Genomic DNA, 17595 nt, shown 5'->3' on the forward strand with positions numbered 1-17595 from the left:
ACCCATTTTAGTGATATATGACAAGTGGGCGTTGCGACAAGCAATTGAGTGGTGTATGATACCACGCTTATTCCTCTCACGCTTTTAAGTTAGCTCTAGGAACTAGTTAGGACACTGGTCGCTAAACTGTTTCGAGGCTAACAGTTCAGCTTGATTTTTTGATAAATTTAAATCCCTAACCAAGTCATTTAATTCACTTTGTGATACAAGATGTGACTTATTGGTTGATAATTCAAATTCAAAATCATTGTTGTCTTCTTCAATACCGCTCGATTCTTCATCGCCGCTTTCAAAACATACATTCACAGGTGGCTCAGGAACTGGAATAATTTCACCGTGAGGTACAGGCCTGATTGCAGATTGCAGTGAAGTATATTTTACAGTACGTTTAGATTTTTTCGAAATTCCAGACACACTTGTCAAACAAAAGTAACAATCGGTTATATGATCCTTTGGTTCACGCCAAACCATAGGTTCACCAAATGGCAAAGCCTTCCGTTTACCTTTCAGCCATACTCTTAAATATGCAGAACAATTAGTGCTTACTTCATGAGGAGCCCACATCTTATGCTGATCACCAGTTTTACACTGAAAGTACAAATGATATCCTTTCTTAATTAAAGGTGTAATGTTTTTTGTATTTCATTTTACGGTAAACTTACCACATACACAACAAAAGGCATCCACATCATTTACAAAATTTCGAGGCATTATGACACTGCACTATTAACAAACTTAAGACAGCAATAATACTGAACAAAATTAATTCATTGATAAATTCAGTGCTTAATACAAACACCACAGCTGTGTTTTCAGCTACATGTCTTGACCTATACAGACATGATAAATCTTGTCCGTGAAGGTTCACTCTTCAGTATTAGATATGAAGTCATAAAATGTGACTCTATGATTTAATTCTTTGTGTAGTATTATTTATTATAGCTTACAAATTATGTTAACAAAGTTAAAGGATAAAAAATAAGCTAACCAAAAAAAATATAGGAGCTTAAAATGTTAACTTGTTGAAATATGAAAAAAACTCTTTAATTAAAATTACAAAATTTTTCAAAAATGGTGGGTGATAAAAATGTTTTGAGTTCATATTTGTTTTCAGCATAAAAAATCAGATTGAAATCATGTATCGCACTAATAAATATAAAAATGATATTTATTAGTGTAATTATATAATTTTCACACGTATCCAGCAATGGGATTCAGTTTTATGAATCTTGACTTCAATTCTGCAAAGGGTTATTTATGATTAATAAAACAGTATCGTTTTGTTAGTACCACCTTTTAACTAGTTCAAAGAACTGGAAATATGTATTAATGCTGTATCAAAATTTCTGATTGGAAGCATATTTATATTGAATGGAGTAGGTATCTAAATCTGTAGTTCTTTTTACTATTTGTTAACAGACTTTTCTACTACTCTATAATGAATTGGGCAATCCCAAGACACTTGGGCCTAAAAACGTCTAAAGTCAGTATTTGGACATGTGGAACAGAAGTCCAGAAAATGGGATATACGAGTACAAATTATTGGTGAAAAATAAATTCGGATAGAAATATACTGTTACAGTTGATATTAACTTACCAAATATGCCAACATATTTGTATTAAAATGTATACTGAATGTACTTAATTCAATTATTTAAAAATATATATATATATATATATATATATATATATCGCTAATTTTATTTTTCTATAAAATTGTATTGTTAAAATATAATTTAATACAAATATTTCTTTAAATTTTCAAAATACAAGTTATGTATGTGCTGATGTGTTTTTAATCTCTTACTGGTTATGATCATTGCTATTTTTTTGAAATAGCTTGGCATTGTGGTATCATTTTGGAAGTAACTGTTTTGTGTCAGAACTCTATAACCATTATGGACACATCACCTTTCTTTTTCCTGTTTAGCCTCCGAGAATTACTGTTCAGATATTACTTCAGAGGATAATGAGGATGATACATATGAGTGCAAATGAAATGTAGTCTTGTACCAACTCAGTTCGACCATTCCTGAGGTGTGTGGTTAATTGAAATCCAACCACTAAAAAACACCGGTATCCACGATCTAGTATTCAAATCCGTATAAAAGTAACTGACTTTACTAGGCTTGTTATTTATGGATACAGCACCTTTTTTTTTTTTTCCCTTTCTTATTAAACACCCCAAGTGTTTCTTATTTCGAAAATTAAAATCAGTGTATAAGGACGCTGTTTTGAGACTAACGGTGGCATTAAAGCAAATTCGCCACGAATCTTAAAAACCATTTCAAATGAAGCTATCCAGGGTGGATTCAAAAAAATGGAAAAAACTGCTGGGAAAAGTGTATAAATAGGGGAAGGGAGTACTTTAAAGGGGACAAGAAGCAATAATCTGTAAAATTATTAATAAAGATTAAAAAAATAAACTTTAGTTATTTTCTGAACAGATCTTGAATATGGCATTCTATATATTAAAAAGCCTAATATAAATTAAAAAAAAAAAAAAAAAAAAAAAACACAAAATAAATGTAAACTACTGTTTAATCAAAAACTATTGTATTTCCTAACCACTGTAAGATAAGCATCATTAGCAAAAGAACCATCTGCAACATTGCCATTAAAGAACCTGCAACATTACAAGTACTGATAAAAAAGCTTCTGGTTGATTTTAATTCCGATTGTTGAAAGTAATTTAAATTTTAATAAAATTTCAACACACTGATCTACACAATTATATTATAAATTGAATCCAAATATATTAGTTCCACTAAAGAATTTTCAAACAAACACTAGAATATAGTTTCCAGTAGTCTGTAAGTTTCTGAGACTTGATGCATTTCAGAAGTGGTCTATAGACCACCAAAAACAAGGACTTAGATTTAATTTTTTATCTAAAAGTAAATATTCTACTAGCCGAATGGTGCTTCAAAGGAAAACAGATAAGAAAGGTTAGAATGTACATAGTAATTTATTTACATTTAAAGGATATAAACTGGAATTCACCCTTTAAAAGAGTAAGGGAATATTATAATATTTTGAATTGAATGGTAAATAATGTTTTGTAGGCTGCTAATAAAAAACTCATTGAATAAGAACACATAGACATATGGGAACTGAAAATTTATCAAGTGTTGGCTATTAAGAATAGGCAACATTTGACATTTGTGTCACCAAATCTTCACATCTGCAACATTTGCATCCATTAGACAAGTAAAATTTGGAATATTTATTAAAAAGAATGACCACTTATTTTTAAAAAAGATTCACTTCTATAAAACCAGACTATGGAACTGTTAACTCAACAGAATACTTCAGCTTATGAGAAAGGGCCTTATTATGTTTCTGTTTTTAATAAATCGCAAACCATTAGAAAAATTTTCCCACCAATTATTTAAAATATAATTAAAAGATTTTCTTTATGGTAACGATTTGCTCTGTTGCTGAATTAAAAAAAAAAAAAATTAGTTAACAAAAAATCCTTAATTTTCTGCATCCCATTCAGCAAGTACATAAATATGCAGTTAAAACAATTTTCAATAACACCTTCTAAATTTTTGAATTATACTGTTGCTATTATTTAGGTTATAATTTGTATTGACATGATCTATATTATTATTATTATGCTCCAATCAGAATAAAATATTTATTTATTTATTTTATTTGTTTACATCAATGCAAAGCAAGCTACTTACTAATTTCATTATATTTTTTCCTGCTGGTTGACCCTCAATGTCTCCTAGAGCAGCTTCGGCACGAACGTTGTTATGATAATCCAAAATTTTCTTTCTTTCATAGTCTGTAAGCCCACCATCTAGAATAAAAATAAAAATATTAATGCAATAATATCATACATACAATAACAGAACATTCAGACACCTTTTACAAACAGTAAAATAAAAAACTACTACTGGGCTGTATGTTGATATTAAATTTCTGAACAATTGCAAAACTTTCCTCACTAATATATTTAAAATACAACTAAAAGATTTTTTTAATTTATTAATTTCTGGATTTTACAAAATTTAAGCTTGAAACGGATAAAGAAAGGTAAAAAAAAACTGAACAATGATTGCAAATTTTCCTCATTTCCCACTATATTAAGCAAAATATTCACTAGATTGGGGCTTGCAAATACTCTTCAGATAGATAAATATCTAAAAACCATATTCAGGATTTTTTTGTTTTTTATGGGGTGAAATGGTGTGTGGAATGCAACTCAGCCAACACTACCACTGTTACTGGATGTGTGATGCAACTGGCTGCACCTGTTTCCAATTACTAGACTAAAAAAACATAAAATAAAAGTAATTAAAATATAAAAAATAAAACTGAGAAACGAATTACAGTCACCTCCTAGTGGTGTTTGTCGGGTAACACTAAAACCTGAAAAAATACATTTTTACCCGTATGAGGCACAGGTAACCAACTACAACTAATATTTTTAAGATGGATTGTTTTGAAACCCACATTCTTAGATCACTCAAAGTTTCGAGTCCTGTATTGACCAAACGGTTGGTCTTAAGAAATCACAATACACTAATATTTTTTATAAATTTTGAACAGGCTTTAATCTTAATTTATCATTATTATTCTCATGAGCATAAGTTTAACAAACACAGTGGGGTCCAAGGGGTAGAGTCCTCTCATTAGACAAGAAGGGCGAGCGAAATGAGCCGCCCTTAAAAATAATAAGATTTTCAGAACATAATAATAATAATAATAATAACAGAACATCCCCTGACCGTGACAGGAAACACAAGTAACCATATATGGTATTCATGGTTACCATATATGGTTAGATAAATCATCTAGGATCTCAAACCACACTGTGCGGATGCCAGGTTGAGGATTATATTTCTTTTTTTTACCTTTAATTGGCAATTTTCTTACTTCCTTTTTTTGTTTTCCTTTATTAAGCATTGGGTAATAATTTGCTGTTTATCATACACTCTTTCTATATTTTTAATAGAGATGTTTTTAATGTTTTATCAAGATTTAATGAAAATCTAAAAACAATATTCCTGATAATTTTTATTTATAAAAAAATAAGTCTGCTATTGAAAAAAATATTTGCTATTGATATCGCAAGCCATAACGGAGGAACACTAGTTTTATATAAATATTAAAGATAAAAGTATATGAAGTTTACCACCAAAAGTACAGAATTCAATAATGCTTCTTACCTTATGCTTGTAATTATATAAAAGCGCTTTCGAGGGTTTTTCTCATCAACAGTTAATAAAACATTCTTTTTTTAAAAATCACACATAAAAATTTAAAACTTAAAGTTGTAAACATATAAAAATATGTAGTCATAAAAGATAAAAATATTAATTTTTTTTAATAATATATAAAAATATATAATAATAATATAACATATCTATATAAAAAAATTTACTCCTTTTAACGTTTATGACTACATATTTTTATTTGCTTACAATTTTAAGTTTTAAATTTTTAATGAGTGATTTAAAAAAAAAAGAATACGTTTTATTAGCATGATGAAGAAAATACTCAAAAGCACCTTTATATAACAGCAATGAGCTTAAAGTAAGAAGCATTATTTGTTTCTGTACTCTTGATGATTAACTTTTTGTACTTTTGTCTTTGACATAATTAGTACAGAGGGGAATACAGACAAATACAATAACCAAAAAAAAATTGATTTTTCTACTAAGTTTTTTATATATATATATATATATATATATATATATATATATATACATAAAATTTATTTATATAAAATATACACCATCAGTATTGTAGAAACCATTAAATAATATTACACTATAATATATAAAGATCCACACTGTCTATGGTCACAAATATTACTAACAAAAGAAAAGCACAAAGCACACACAGACAATGTTAATTTTATGTATTGTAATATTGTTATTTATTGTTTTTCCTCAATTTAATGGTTCTTTTTATTTAATAATTAATTAACTGTATTTATAGCTTTCAAGATTTTTCTCAAACTCACATAAAGATTTTATTTTATTGTTAAAGTATTCCATTTATTAATGTTATAGTACGTTCTTTTTTTTTTTTATAAAGAACTATAAAATATTATCATGTCATCTAAGTAACAGCCTGTAGTGTATATAATGTGTGATTATATTCTACACTACGTAATTTTATTAATTCCTAAAAGTTTGGTTCAGTCATTATACATAAAATTGGTTATTTCATAGGTAAATTATCAAATTTTGAACAATAAAAAGAATTGTAATAATTTAGAGTGTCTGATTATTGAAATTAAACTGCTGAAAAATTTATTTTTTTATGTTTGTTAAATATCACTAATAGTTTTTTTAATAATATTCTTTTTATAGCATGTCTAACAATGTATGTTATTATTTTTAAATTATTCTTTTAATTTCAAAAATATGTAAAATATTCTGATATTTAAATTTCTATTAATGCTTATTCATGGTTTTTTTATATTAAACTGATCATAAATAAAATTAATAGAAAGGTTAATAGGTAACAGTGTTATAAAAAGGGGCTTTTGATATGCATAATGGCAACTACGTACAGTTGGCAGCACTGCTTCATGCAGAGGCAACCTTTACTGCTCAGAGCAGTGGAATGGTCAACAGCATGCTTTTGTTATAAAAATGTTTTACAAAACCGACATTAATTTGGAAAGTGAACAAAGGGATGGCATAACAATTTAGGGCATGTTCCATCAAAACATGAATTAAAAACTTTGAATAAACTGGCTCAGCTCTGAAAAAACCTAAAGAATGACCAGGAAGTGCTTGTACTCCACACAATATCGAGGCTACACGCGTTTTAGATGTACAGAGCCCATGGTGTTCAATTTGTAAAAAAGCAGCTGCAGTCAGGTTGTCGTGAGAGAGTGTTTGCTGAATGATTCATTTCGACTTAAAACGTCATCCACAAGTTACAGATTGTTCAATAAATGAAGAACATTTACCGGTTCTACTTTTATTTCTGTCATAAAGTAATGGCAAACATTAATGAGGATAACAAATCGCTGGACAAGCTGTAGATGTGAGGTGAAACACATTTCCATCTCACATGTTACGTGAACAAATACAACTATCGTTACTGGGCAGACAGCAACCCTAATGAAGTTCATGATAGCCCTTTACACAGCAGCAAGGCATGGTGTGCAGTTTCATCAAATGGGGTCATCAGACCATACATTTTTGAAAATGAGGGGCGGATCACGATGACTGTCTCTTCGGATTGGTATGTTTAGATGCTGCAGACTTTTGTCAGACCTGTGTTAAACAATCCCACACCAGAACGAAGTCTGGTTTCAACAGAATGGTGCACTGTCGCACACTGCAAGATAGTCAATGGCAGCTGTGCGAGAATTATTCGGTAACCGTGTCATCTCAAGATACGGTGACAATTCCTGGCCTCCAAGATTTGTCAGTTTGTGATTCTTCTTATATACCTGTTCTATATATATATTCTATCTACTATTTATATATATATATTCTATATATATACCTTATGGTCTATAAGAGTCGGCCAAAGACACTGGATGAATTGAAACAAAATGAAATTCACGGCATCCCACCTGAGTTGTTGCAGCTTGCAATGGAGCAGATTGGCATAGTGCATAGAGGAGGATGTAATTTTCCAAAATTGGTATTAGGTATTTTGATAATTTGATATTTTATATTTTTTAATTGTAATGATTGGTTTCTGTCAATAAATTTTTTTGTTACATTTTTCAAAATTTCCTATTTTTTGTCACTTTTAGTTAAATATAATTATAAAATAAAGAAATATGCACATAAAAATAATAAAAACAAAGCCACTAAAAATGACTTAGAAAAATATGTAATTACAAATATTAATGAAACAGAGAAACTACAAAAATATTGGTTAAAAATTAAATCAATTCTAATTAATGAATTCAAAGGCAAAATTAGAGAGATTTTTGTTTTAATCACCGTAAGATGGATTAAAAAGTCTACTATTTGGTGCAATGGTACATGTAGTTCAATTAAATGAATTTGAAAAACTTACTTTTCTTATTTATCAAATTTTATTCTCTAACATTTGACTAATGAATTTTACAAAATTTCAATATTATTTGTAAAAAGAACTGTAGATTTAGCTTCTCTGAAAATAATTTTTGTTAAGGAAGAGTGAATAAATTCAATAATAATAACATTTTCCTTGCATTTAATTCTTCAGGTAGTGCTCTGATTCATTTGTTTCTTTGTCCTCTTGTCTAAATGTAAACATCTGTCATCTTCTTTCTTCTTATTTGCTAATGAACCAGCTGGTCTTAATCATTGCTAGAATTATTAATTGGACAAATCTTTACTTTCCTTTAAAATGTTGAAAAAATAACATTAATAAATCCTGTAGCCGTTCTAACTAGACAGCATATTTAATATATATTTAAAAATGTGAACTTATCTAAAAGTATGAAACTATTGTAACATAATGTAATAATTAATTCAATGTAAATTTAAAGTGAAATACTTGGTTATCCGGCAATTACTTAATGTACAGTTTACACAACCAATGAATTACTGCATGGCTGGAATTGTTGTACAGATAGATTCATTTATTTGATTACATTTATATATAAAACCAGTTTTTTAGATTCATTTAGCTGATTAAATTTATATACAAAAACATTTTCTTTAATCTTTAAAAATAAACATTAATGACTGAAACAACTGTTAACATTAAAAAAGCCAAATAACTGCAAAAAGATTCTAAAAATCCTAAAATATAACAAGGAAAATGATATAACAAATTACTTACAGTATATACTCGTATAATATGATATATTTTTCTTATTTTTTTATTTCTGTTTTAAACAGATATAATAATAGAATGAAATTATTATTTAATAATAATTTTTTATTATTATTAATTCAGTTTTCAGCTTCACACTCATTGGAAAGAAAAAGAAGTAGCACAATGAATATTGACAAAACTAGTGGTAACAGAAAGTAAAATGAAAAACCTTTAATAAAAGACTTTAAATAACCAAAATACTGAAATAAAAATTCAATTAAAAAATTATCTATATATAAAGAATATAATAAGTGTAATAATTTAGTAAAAGACTATTTACATTTCAAGTTCATAACATGGCTATGGTCTTGACAATCAGCAGCAAAGCTAAGTAGCAGCAGCAGCAGCAGAGTGCTGAAGAATGGTGCATACATATTACCAACAGATAAATAACTAATAGTACTAGTTAATGATGACAGAAGAGATAAAATAATGTTAACAGTAGCTAATGTCAGTATATATACCACATCCTCCAACATCACCAGCTGGATGCAGTGATTTTTTTATTTTTTTTTGCACTACATATGCATTATTAGACAGATTTAAGTCACGTACGTGCACGATTAACAGAAACAGGTTGTATTTTTTGTTTAATTATTCAATTATTCTAAACATATAATTTAGCTTATCTTAAAATTATTCATTAACATGAAAAAAATAAAATACTGCTATTTTTTTTAAAGACAAAATAAAATTATGCAAAATATGACTTGAGATATTATTATTAATAATAATGATAATGAAATATATTATTTGCTTGTGAAGCAAAAACAGACGAGTGTAAAATAATGTTTTATCGTTAACTACTTAATTTTCTTTTTTAGTATTATTTTCAGAATTCATAATTTATGAATTTTTAAATAACTGGGTCCTTTGTGTTATAAAAATATTTATGGTTGCTCCAAAATATTTAAGTACTTTCTATTTAAAGACTATACTGCCTGACAACAGGGTTTAAGCAAAGTTACAGTCACATAGTTGTTTTGTGTAACCAATGCTCGAATTGTAATTGGATTAAAGCCTGTAATATAAACTAGAATATAACTAAAACTTACAATAATTAAATACATACACACACACACACACACACACACATATATATATATATATATATATATATATATATATATATATATGTCAGGAGAACATGGAGGCCAGTGCAAACATATACTATTGTCATGACCATCATGTTCAATCCAAAGAGATAAAAAGATAAGTTTGAAAATGACAATTATTTAAATTATGGTTTTACCTCACTGGATGGAAAGCCACAGTTGTTGTGTTGTTTGTTTTTAAGTTGTCTCTGATGAAAGCATGAAGCCATCAAAATTAATTCAACACTTGGAAACTAAACAACTGGTTTATAAAAGCAAACCCTTGGGATTTTTTGAAAAAAAAAATGCTACTAAAAACTAAAACATAGAATGGACCAAATGTATTTCAATATATAGTGATGGTGAAAAGGTAATAACAGTAAGGAACAGTGAATTTATTAAAAAGTTAAAATATTGTTTTATACCAAGGGCGGAATGGATGCACTGCTTCCTTCACAGATATACTCTTGCCACAAAAAACATGCTGGAAAATTTCAAACAAATTCTTTGCGTAGCTGTAAAACTGGTTAATTTTATTAAAAGTCGATCATTACAGAATAGATTGGTTTGCTAAACTATGCGATGAAATGATGAGAAGAAAATATGTCTTCGTTTTTATTCAGAAGTCAGATGGTTATCACAGGGGAAAGTGATAACCCAGTTATTGGAATTGTGAGAGGAATCAATAATATTTTACCAGGATAAACAAACTCCACTCTTTTTTGTTTTCATAGAACGATGAGTATATGTTGCTGTTGACATATTTAGCTGATGTATTTTTGCACTTAAATGACTTGAACGTGAATTTACAAGGATGTGATAAAAACATTTTATTAATGAGAGACAAGGTTCATGCTTTCATTAAGAAGCTTGGAATCCGAATTATTTGCCTTCAAAGCAAAGATTTTGATGCGTTTCCATTCGCTTTCAATTATACTGAGAACAATTTGGATGAAGAAGACAATATTATTCACCAAACGGCAAATTAATGAATATTGATCATATTGCAAGTCAACGAATGTGAAATTTGTCACCAATTAGGTAAAATTTTAATAAGAAAAAGATAACTAAATGAATGGCAAAATTTAATTATATATATTTTGATACACTCTCATGCAGCAATGAGTAAAAGGTATAACAGCAGGAATACAAAAGATGCAAGATTAGACATTTAAAGAGAACAGTAGACAAATAAGATGGGATCACATAAGAAAAATACTGTGTAGAGTTCTTCTTTTTATATATAATTCATCTCGAAAAATCTCTAAAAAATACACACATATAAACGTAGTAGTGGAGATTTACTGGTTGAAGCACAAGTTTTAATGAATTGAATTAATGAACTATGAACTGTGCATCTCTATCACTGTGTGAGCCGGGTTTGAACTGAACGATTCGAATCAATTGAATGAATATTACAAAAATAATAGAATTAAATTTACATTAAATAAAATAATATTAAATAAATTAAAAAACTTTCTGGTGTCATAAGGGTTTTGTGGGAACTGTGTGTGAGCCTAAGGTGGTGAGGTATGTGAGGATATCTAACCTTGTGGGAGGTTAGACCAATCATCACTATCAACTGGTGACAAACAGAGTGCTGTTTTGGGAGATGGGATGTGGTGCTCTTAAAATATTTCTGCACAATCGTCCGATTTTCAAAATTCAAACGAGGTATTTGCCAGTAGGTTGAATTTTAGCATGCATCAAGTACATTCTCAATCTAGCAGATCAGTTAATTGGAATTGCATATATATATATATATATATACAGAATGTTTCCAAACTGGCAGGCTGGTTATACTTTTTCAAATTCTACTTGTAGAACTAAACAAAAAATATCCTTAGGAAAAATGACAATTTCTCCTTCGTTCTCCCCCTGTCCACAGTTTTGTTGCTTTTATATAAAAATTTATATCTCAAGTTCGAATTGACGAATCACATTAATATTTGGTAAGCGTCTTGGTAATAAAGTTTTAAGCTTAGCAAAAAATCAGGAATTAAATACCTTCGCAAATTACAAAATGGCTGCCATGTTAATTTTTCAGTTTGTTATATCTCCATAAATATTAGTTTTATCAAAATTTATGTTATCAGCTAATATTAAGCCTTTTATTTTGAACAAAATGACATTTTATTTTTTAAAATCGGTTGACAAATAGTCGAGTTATGGGAGAAAATTCATGTTGAAATCTTGTGTCACAATTATTAGGTCTATTATTGTGAGAAAATTATTGCTTAATTTGATACTAATTTACAGTACTAGAATTAGTAGTTAGTTAAGACCCCGAGGAGCCGCTAAACTGACTGGTATTCAGCTGGGCTGACCTGAGCCCTAAGAGTCCAGGTTTTGGCTAGATGGGCCAATTAGTTAAAGTCATTTTAAATAATTCAAAATTATAAACAAAAATATACTTAAATAATGTTACAAACAAATAATAGTTTTATTATGTATTAGAATAGTTCTGTTTATGTAAATGATTTGAGCTGGTAAATAAGTCTTTAACGTTTTAATATTTTAAACGTTTTTAATTAAATTTTATAACATTCTGGTTAAGCAGGGATCACTGATAAAGTATTAAACATGGCTAAAATTAAAAGCAGTTAGGTGAAAAAATTAATTTTAATAAAAAATTAAAGTTATTTAATTTAATTCAGCTAATTTGCTCTTTTTCTTATTACTAAGTTTGATAGATTGTGATGAGGTTAACTTTTCAGTCTAAGACTGTTGTGATGAACAGGTGTGCAAATTGCTGACATCAGGTGAAACATTACAGACCCGATTACTTGTCAAAACATGCAGTTGAGGTGATGCTGTTGTTGTTGCAATTGCGTATAATTTAACGCAAGTTGTGCCGCTGTTTTATGTGGATCTAATTTTGATCTGGATTTTAAGACATTTATTGTGTTTGTGTGTTCAAACCGTCTGGGCTCAAACACTACAGAACGGTCTTGCGGGAGGCAGTCTGGTTTAAAGCCGGAGTCAAACCAATAGATATCTTGGCTAATGAGCGTAAGGAACACTACATTTCTAAGGTAAATAACCTATTGACGACAGAATTTAAGCAGGTGATTGAAGACCGGGGCCTTGCGTCTTGGCAAGTCAGGTGGGACGAATCCCCCACAGGTCGCTACACGCGTGATATATTACCTATAGTGTTTGATTTAGGTGCGATTTGATGTGTCTCCCCCAATTGGCATATCACACAGTTTCTCTTTGGGCATTGTGCATTTCGGCCGAGTTTGGCTAGGTTTCGTTTGGTGGATTTGAGTCAATGCCCGGATTGTGGGATTGATGATACAGTGGACCACGTCCTCTACGTCTGTCCCCGATACGAGGTCGAACGTTCACGAGCTGTTAGGGAATTTGTTACATTCCTTTCTGGATCTCCGTATCAACTGGATGATCCGTGAGGAATGGTCCATAGTGGCTGGTTTTCTTCACGCCCTTGCGGTGTTTAATGGAGTTACTCGATCGTGGTAGGGTTCCGGCTTAGGCATTGGATTGGTTGGAGGTAAGCGCATTGGTATCGTGCCACGGTTTTATATTGGCGTTGTTTGTGATTCGATTTGGGGCTCCCGCTGGTGGGCGTGGCCGCGCCACCAGGGTATGGTAATCCATGCGACCGAGGGCGTGGCTTCCCTCCGCCGGTGGCGGTCCTGATCATGACTTGGTAATGCCACGCGACACTCCATGATGTGACCGGGTGGTGGTGCGGGGTTTGTCCCCGGCTCCTGCGCGGACCGGAATGAGGTTGCGTTCCCCTTGTTAGGTGACCTAAATTGGTCGACTTATTTGGGTGTAGGTCTGACGCTCTGTGTTGCGTAAGACATAATTTTGATTGGTATGAGCACTGATTTAACTTTAAACTCGTTCGTTTTCTTGTGGCACTCACAGTCACGAACGGTGCTGTCAAATCTGGACTAGGCGTGGGATTCGCATTTCCACGTTTTCGGTTAGTTAATTTGGGGGAATCATGTTAGGTTGGATGTGAAGATGTCCGTTTGAGGCCTACGTGAAGACGAAATTTTATTTGTATTTTACTGATGCAAATGTTTGCCGAGGTATTTACATCGGTGGCATCCCGACCGAGGCCTGGCTGATGACTGTAAAATGTAATCAGCTAGAAGGACTAAAGACGTCCTCCGGTAAAGCCCCTCAGGGCTTGTAATGGAGGGGGTGGTATGGCGACCGGTAACGTCACAAGCTGGGTGTCTTCCCCCTACGTGGTTGAAAGCGTTCAAACCGTATGCAATCTAAACTGTTCCATTTATTTAGAATCTTTTTTTGAATATTAGTTATTTTGACTGGTTTATGAATGTTTAAACACCAATAAAATACAAATTAGATGCACTTAACTCTGAACATACAAAAACAACATTCTAAATAAACATGGTTTAAATCACAACCACTTTTTGAACATATATTAAACAAAAAATCTGTCTTTCAAAATTCACAAGAAATGTAAGTGCCATGCCATGTACAATGGCACCACAATGCTCAGTGATTCCAGCAGCAATCTCAGAAGAAAAAGCTAATCGGATATAGTTCAGCTGTTTATAACTTTAATCTTAAAATAAAATGAACTGTATTCAATTTTTAAATTACTTAAAATTTTTGAAACTCCGTATCTCATTGTTTATTCAAACATTTTTTCTTTAAATTAAGATGAGTTATGTGAAGTACAGTAGCTATAAATTTTCCTTAATTGGCTAATTTTAAATAAAAAAGTAAAATTAATTTTTGTATTTAAACTGTTCATCCAATCTATTATGTAAATGTAAATTTTGCTTGTTCAGTATGTACTCAGAAACAACTAAATAAATTTAAAAAAATCCTTGACTTTAAAAGGTTTTTCTTCCTGAATGATACAGATTATAAAGGAATGTCACCTATTCCTATCTAAAATACTTGCTATATATATATTCCTGAATGTCTATTCCTCCTAAATTTCATTCCTCTTGATCCCCTTTATTACAATTATAAAAAATAAAATTAATTTATAAAAATAAAAAATATTAATTAATATAAAAAATTATAAAAATAAACTCATAGAAAAAAAAACGCTTATCACGGGCACAACAAACTCTGGGATCTGATTTTTCGATTCAGAAGTGGATTTTCAAGAAGTATCAAACTACTAGAATCACCTTCACAATCCCCAGAAAACTCTGAAAAAAGAAAATATAATACTTGAGCCATTTTTTACTGAAATGTATTGTACTTTAAACAAGTATACATTAAACTACATTATATATTACACTAAACAAGTAAACATTAAACTTTAAACAAGTATAAAAAAAAGCATATATAAAAATAGTATTGAACATAAGTGGAGATCCTTGTCTTTCCAAAGAATCTAGTATGATCCTAGCAATCCTTTCTTTTTTCTGTTTAGCCTCTGGTAATTACAGTTTAGATAATACTTCAGGGGATGAATGAGGATGATATGTATGAGTGTAAATGAAGTGTAGTCTTGTACAGCCTCAGTTTGACCATTCCTGAGATGTGTGGTTAATTGAAACCCAACCACCAAAGAACACCGGTATCGATGATCTAGTATTCAAATCCGTAGAAAAGTAACTGCCTTTACTAGGACTTGAACGCTGGAACTCTCTACTTCCCAATCAGCTGATTTAGGAAGATGCGTGCGTTCACCACTAGACCACCCAGTCGGTGGTCTAGTGTTGATCCTAGCAATCCTAGCATGTTAAATTAACAAAAAATGTAATATTCCTATACTCAGGCAATTACTTAAAAAATTATCTTCTTTCTGGATAAAAATCTTATTGGCAAAAGATATGTTCAAGCTCATTTACTTCCTGAGCTCACTAGCCCATAGCCCCTGAAATAAATATAATATACTGTTACTAAAACCATTAAGAATAAGTTGTTCTGTGCTACCAGATCATTTTTAAATCTAGACAAAATTGAAATACATCTATCTATATTTGAATTGTTACTTTTCAAAACTTGTTCTGTTTTAGATACAATAAACATATTTTTTTCTAAGCTTTGATATGCTTTTGTTACTTACTATTTCCTTACTTTTCTATATGCAAAAAGGTAAAGAGATTCAAATATTGTAGTATTTAACCATTTAAAAAAAAAATAAAGAAAAATCCATCTTCAATGGGCCAATAAAAAATGAAATACCACCAAAGTTTAGATCACTTGCACACACAAGAGAGGTTCAAGCCTAGTTGCCCCTCGGCTCTTTAGCTTCCTACATTTCAATTAATAAAAAGAGAATACTACAATATTTAAACTACTTTAAAATAAAAAAATGTTTTTCTTTTGATACCAATAAAAATTCAACAGAATTTGTGCTTCCCTAACACCTAGGTACCTCATATCACCTGGCTCCAATAAAATTTTCATCAGAAATGAAATATTTTTATGCTATTTTTAAGATTTATAAAATGTTTTTTTTTTAATTTGATCTTTGGTTGCTTACAGCAAAACCCGATAGAAATACGATTTGAAATTATTTCCCTTTTTGACCCCTTTTAAAAATCTTAATTTTAGGTAGTTATTTTTGTAATTAACCTCTCTTAAATGAAAACTACTTGTAATTAAATTGTAGAATTTTAGGTGCTGTAATTTTAATTTGGTTCCTACACTGTACAACAAAAATTTGATACAGGTTTAACAAAAAATGGCACAGTTTTAACTGAAATTCTTTTGTGGCACTTTTTTTTGCCAGTAACATATATGCCAGAACTCAAGAAATCAAAAATTTAATTGTACATGAATGAATAAAAGCTATAAAATGTCACACTCATTTTCTTAATGAAATAATTCTAAACAAGTTATTTCAGGACCAGGTTTTTTCATCAACATGTGTGTTTACAGAACTTTCATTTTTAAATTGACCAATTAATTTTGTTGTATAACAAAATTACGGAAATCAAATTAAAGTTACTTTAAAATTGTAATAACTTTCTTCTTTGTTTTAGTGGGGATGCAATATATTCATTTTCTGCATCCCTAACATAGATGTCTAGCATCCCAATCACCATCTCAAATTTCTAATTTCTTATCCTGCAATACTTCCATCATACCCTATGTTGCAATGACTTCTTCTTCAGGATCTTTCTGTAATAGTCCAGAATCTTCTTTGACCACTTCCTTCCTTCCTCCATCCTTCTAACATGGTTGTACCACACAAATTGGCACATTTTCACTCTATGAACAACCAAGCCCTCAACTACCAATCTCCTTTAAAGTCTTATTCCTATTTTGAAACCCTGGTAGAGTATCTTAGACGATCCATCTCCATAATTTCTAACTTTCTCTTATTGCTCTAGTTAATCTGCCAACATTCGGATCCATTCATGGTTATTGTTTCCGCAACTGCATTGCAGAACAACTTATTACTGAGCCACACTGTATTGGCCTTAATAAGGCATTAAGACCTGCAATTTCATCTTTAGCCAGTACTTCCCTTTATTACAATAATAATTATTGTAATTAACATTAATTTATTGCAGTAATAAAAAAAATACACTGTAATCTTTAATTTATTGATAACTTTTGTATGTGTATACCAAATATTATTGCAATTCTTCCATGTGATCTTGAAATATAAATTTTTCATTAATAAACACAAAACGGCAGATAGAAGGAAAACAAAGGAGAAATTGAGTTTTTTTTTTGTTCATTTGGACACCTAGAATCCAATTATTTAAAGCTAGCC

At 30.3% G+C, this 17595-nt stretch overlaps 1 protein-coding gene across 8 annotated transcripts in view; it reads right to left on the bottom strand.

The window, feature by feature from the left end:
* LOC142325609 (UDP-glucosyltransferase 2-like) overlaps positions 1 to 17595 on the bottom strand; it is a 103546-nt gene that overhangs the window by 69262 nt on the left and 16689 nt on the right. For 5 of the 8 annotated variants that reach the window (XM_075367563.1, XM_075367568.1, XM_075367564.1 and 2 more), the window contains one exon: positions 3693 to 3811. In XM_075367563.1, coding sequence (XP_075223678.1) covers positions 3693 to 3701 — 9 coding nt within the window. In that variant the 5' untranslated portion in view covers positions 3702 to 3811. Of the gene's footprint in view, positions 1 to 3692; positions 3812 to 8766; positions 8942 to 9082; positions 9427 to 10054; positions 10215 to 17595 lie in introns of those variants that run through there. The other 3 variants (XM_075367566.1, XM_075367567.1, XM_075367562.1) reach the window with 3 other exon arrangements.

The sequence above is a fragment of the Lycorma delicatula genome, chromosome 5 (genome assembly GCF_047948215.1).
Source record: "Lycorma delicatula isolate Av1 chromosome 5, ASM4794821v1, whole genome shotgun sequence".
NCBI classification, from domain to species: Eukaryota; Metazoa; Arthropoda; class Insecta; order Hemiptera; family Fulgoridae; genus Lycorma; species Lycorma delicatula.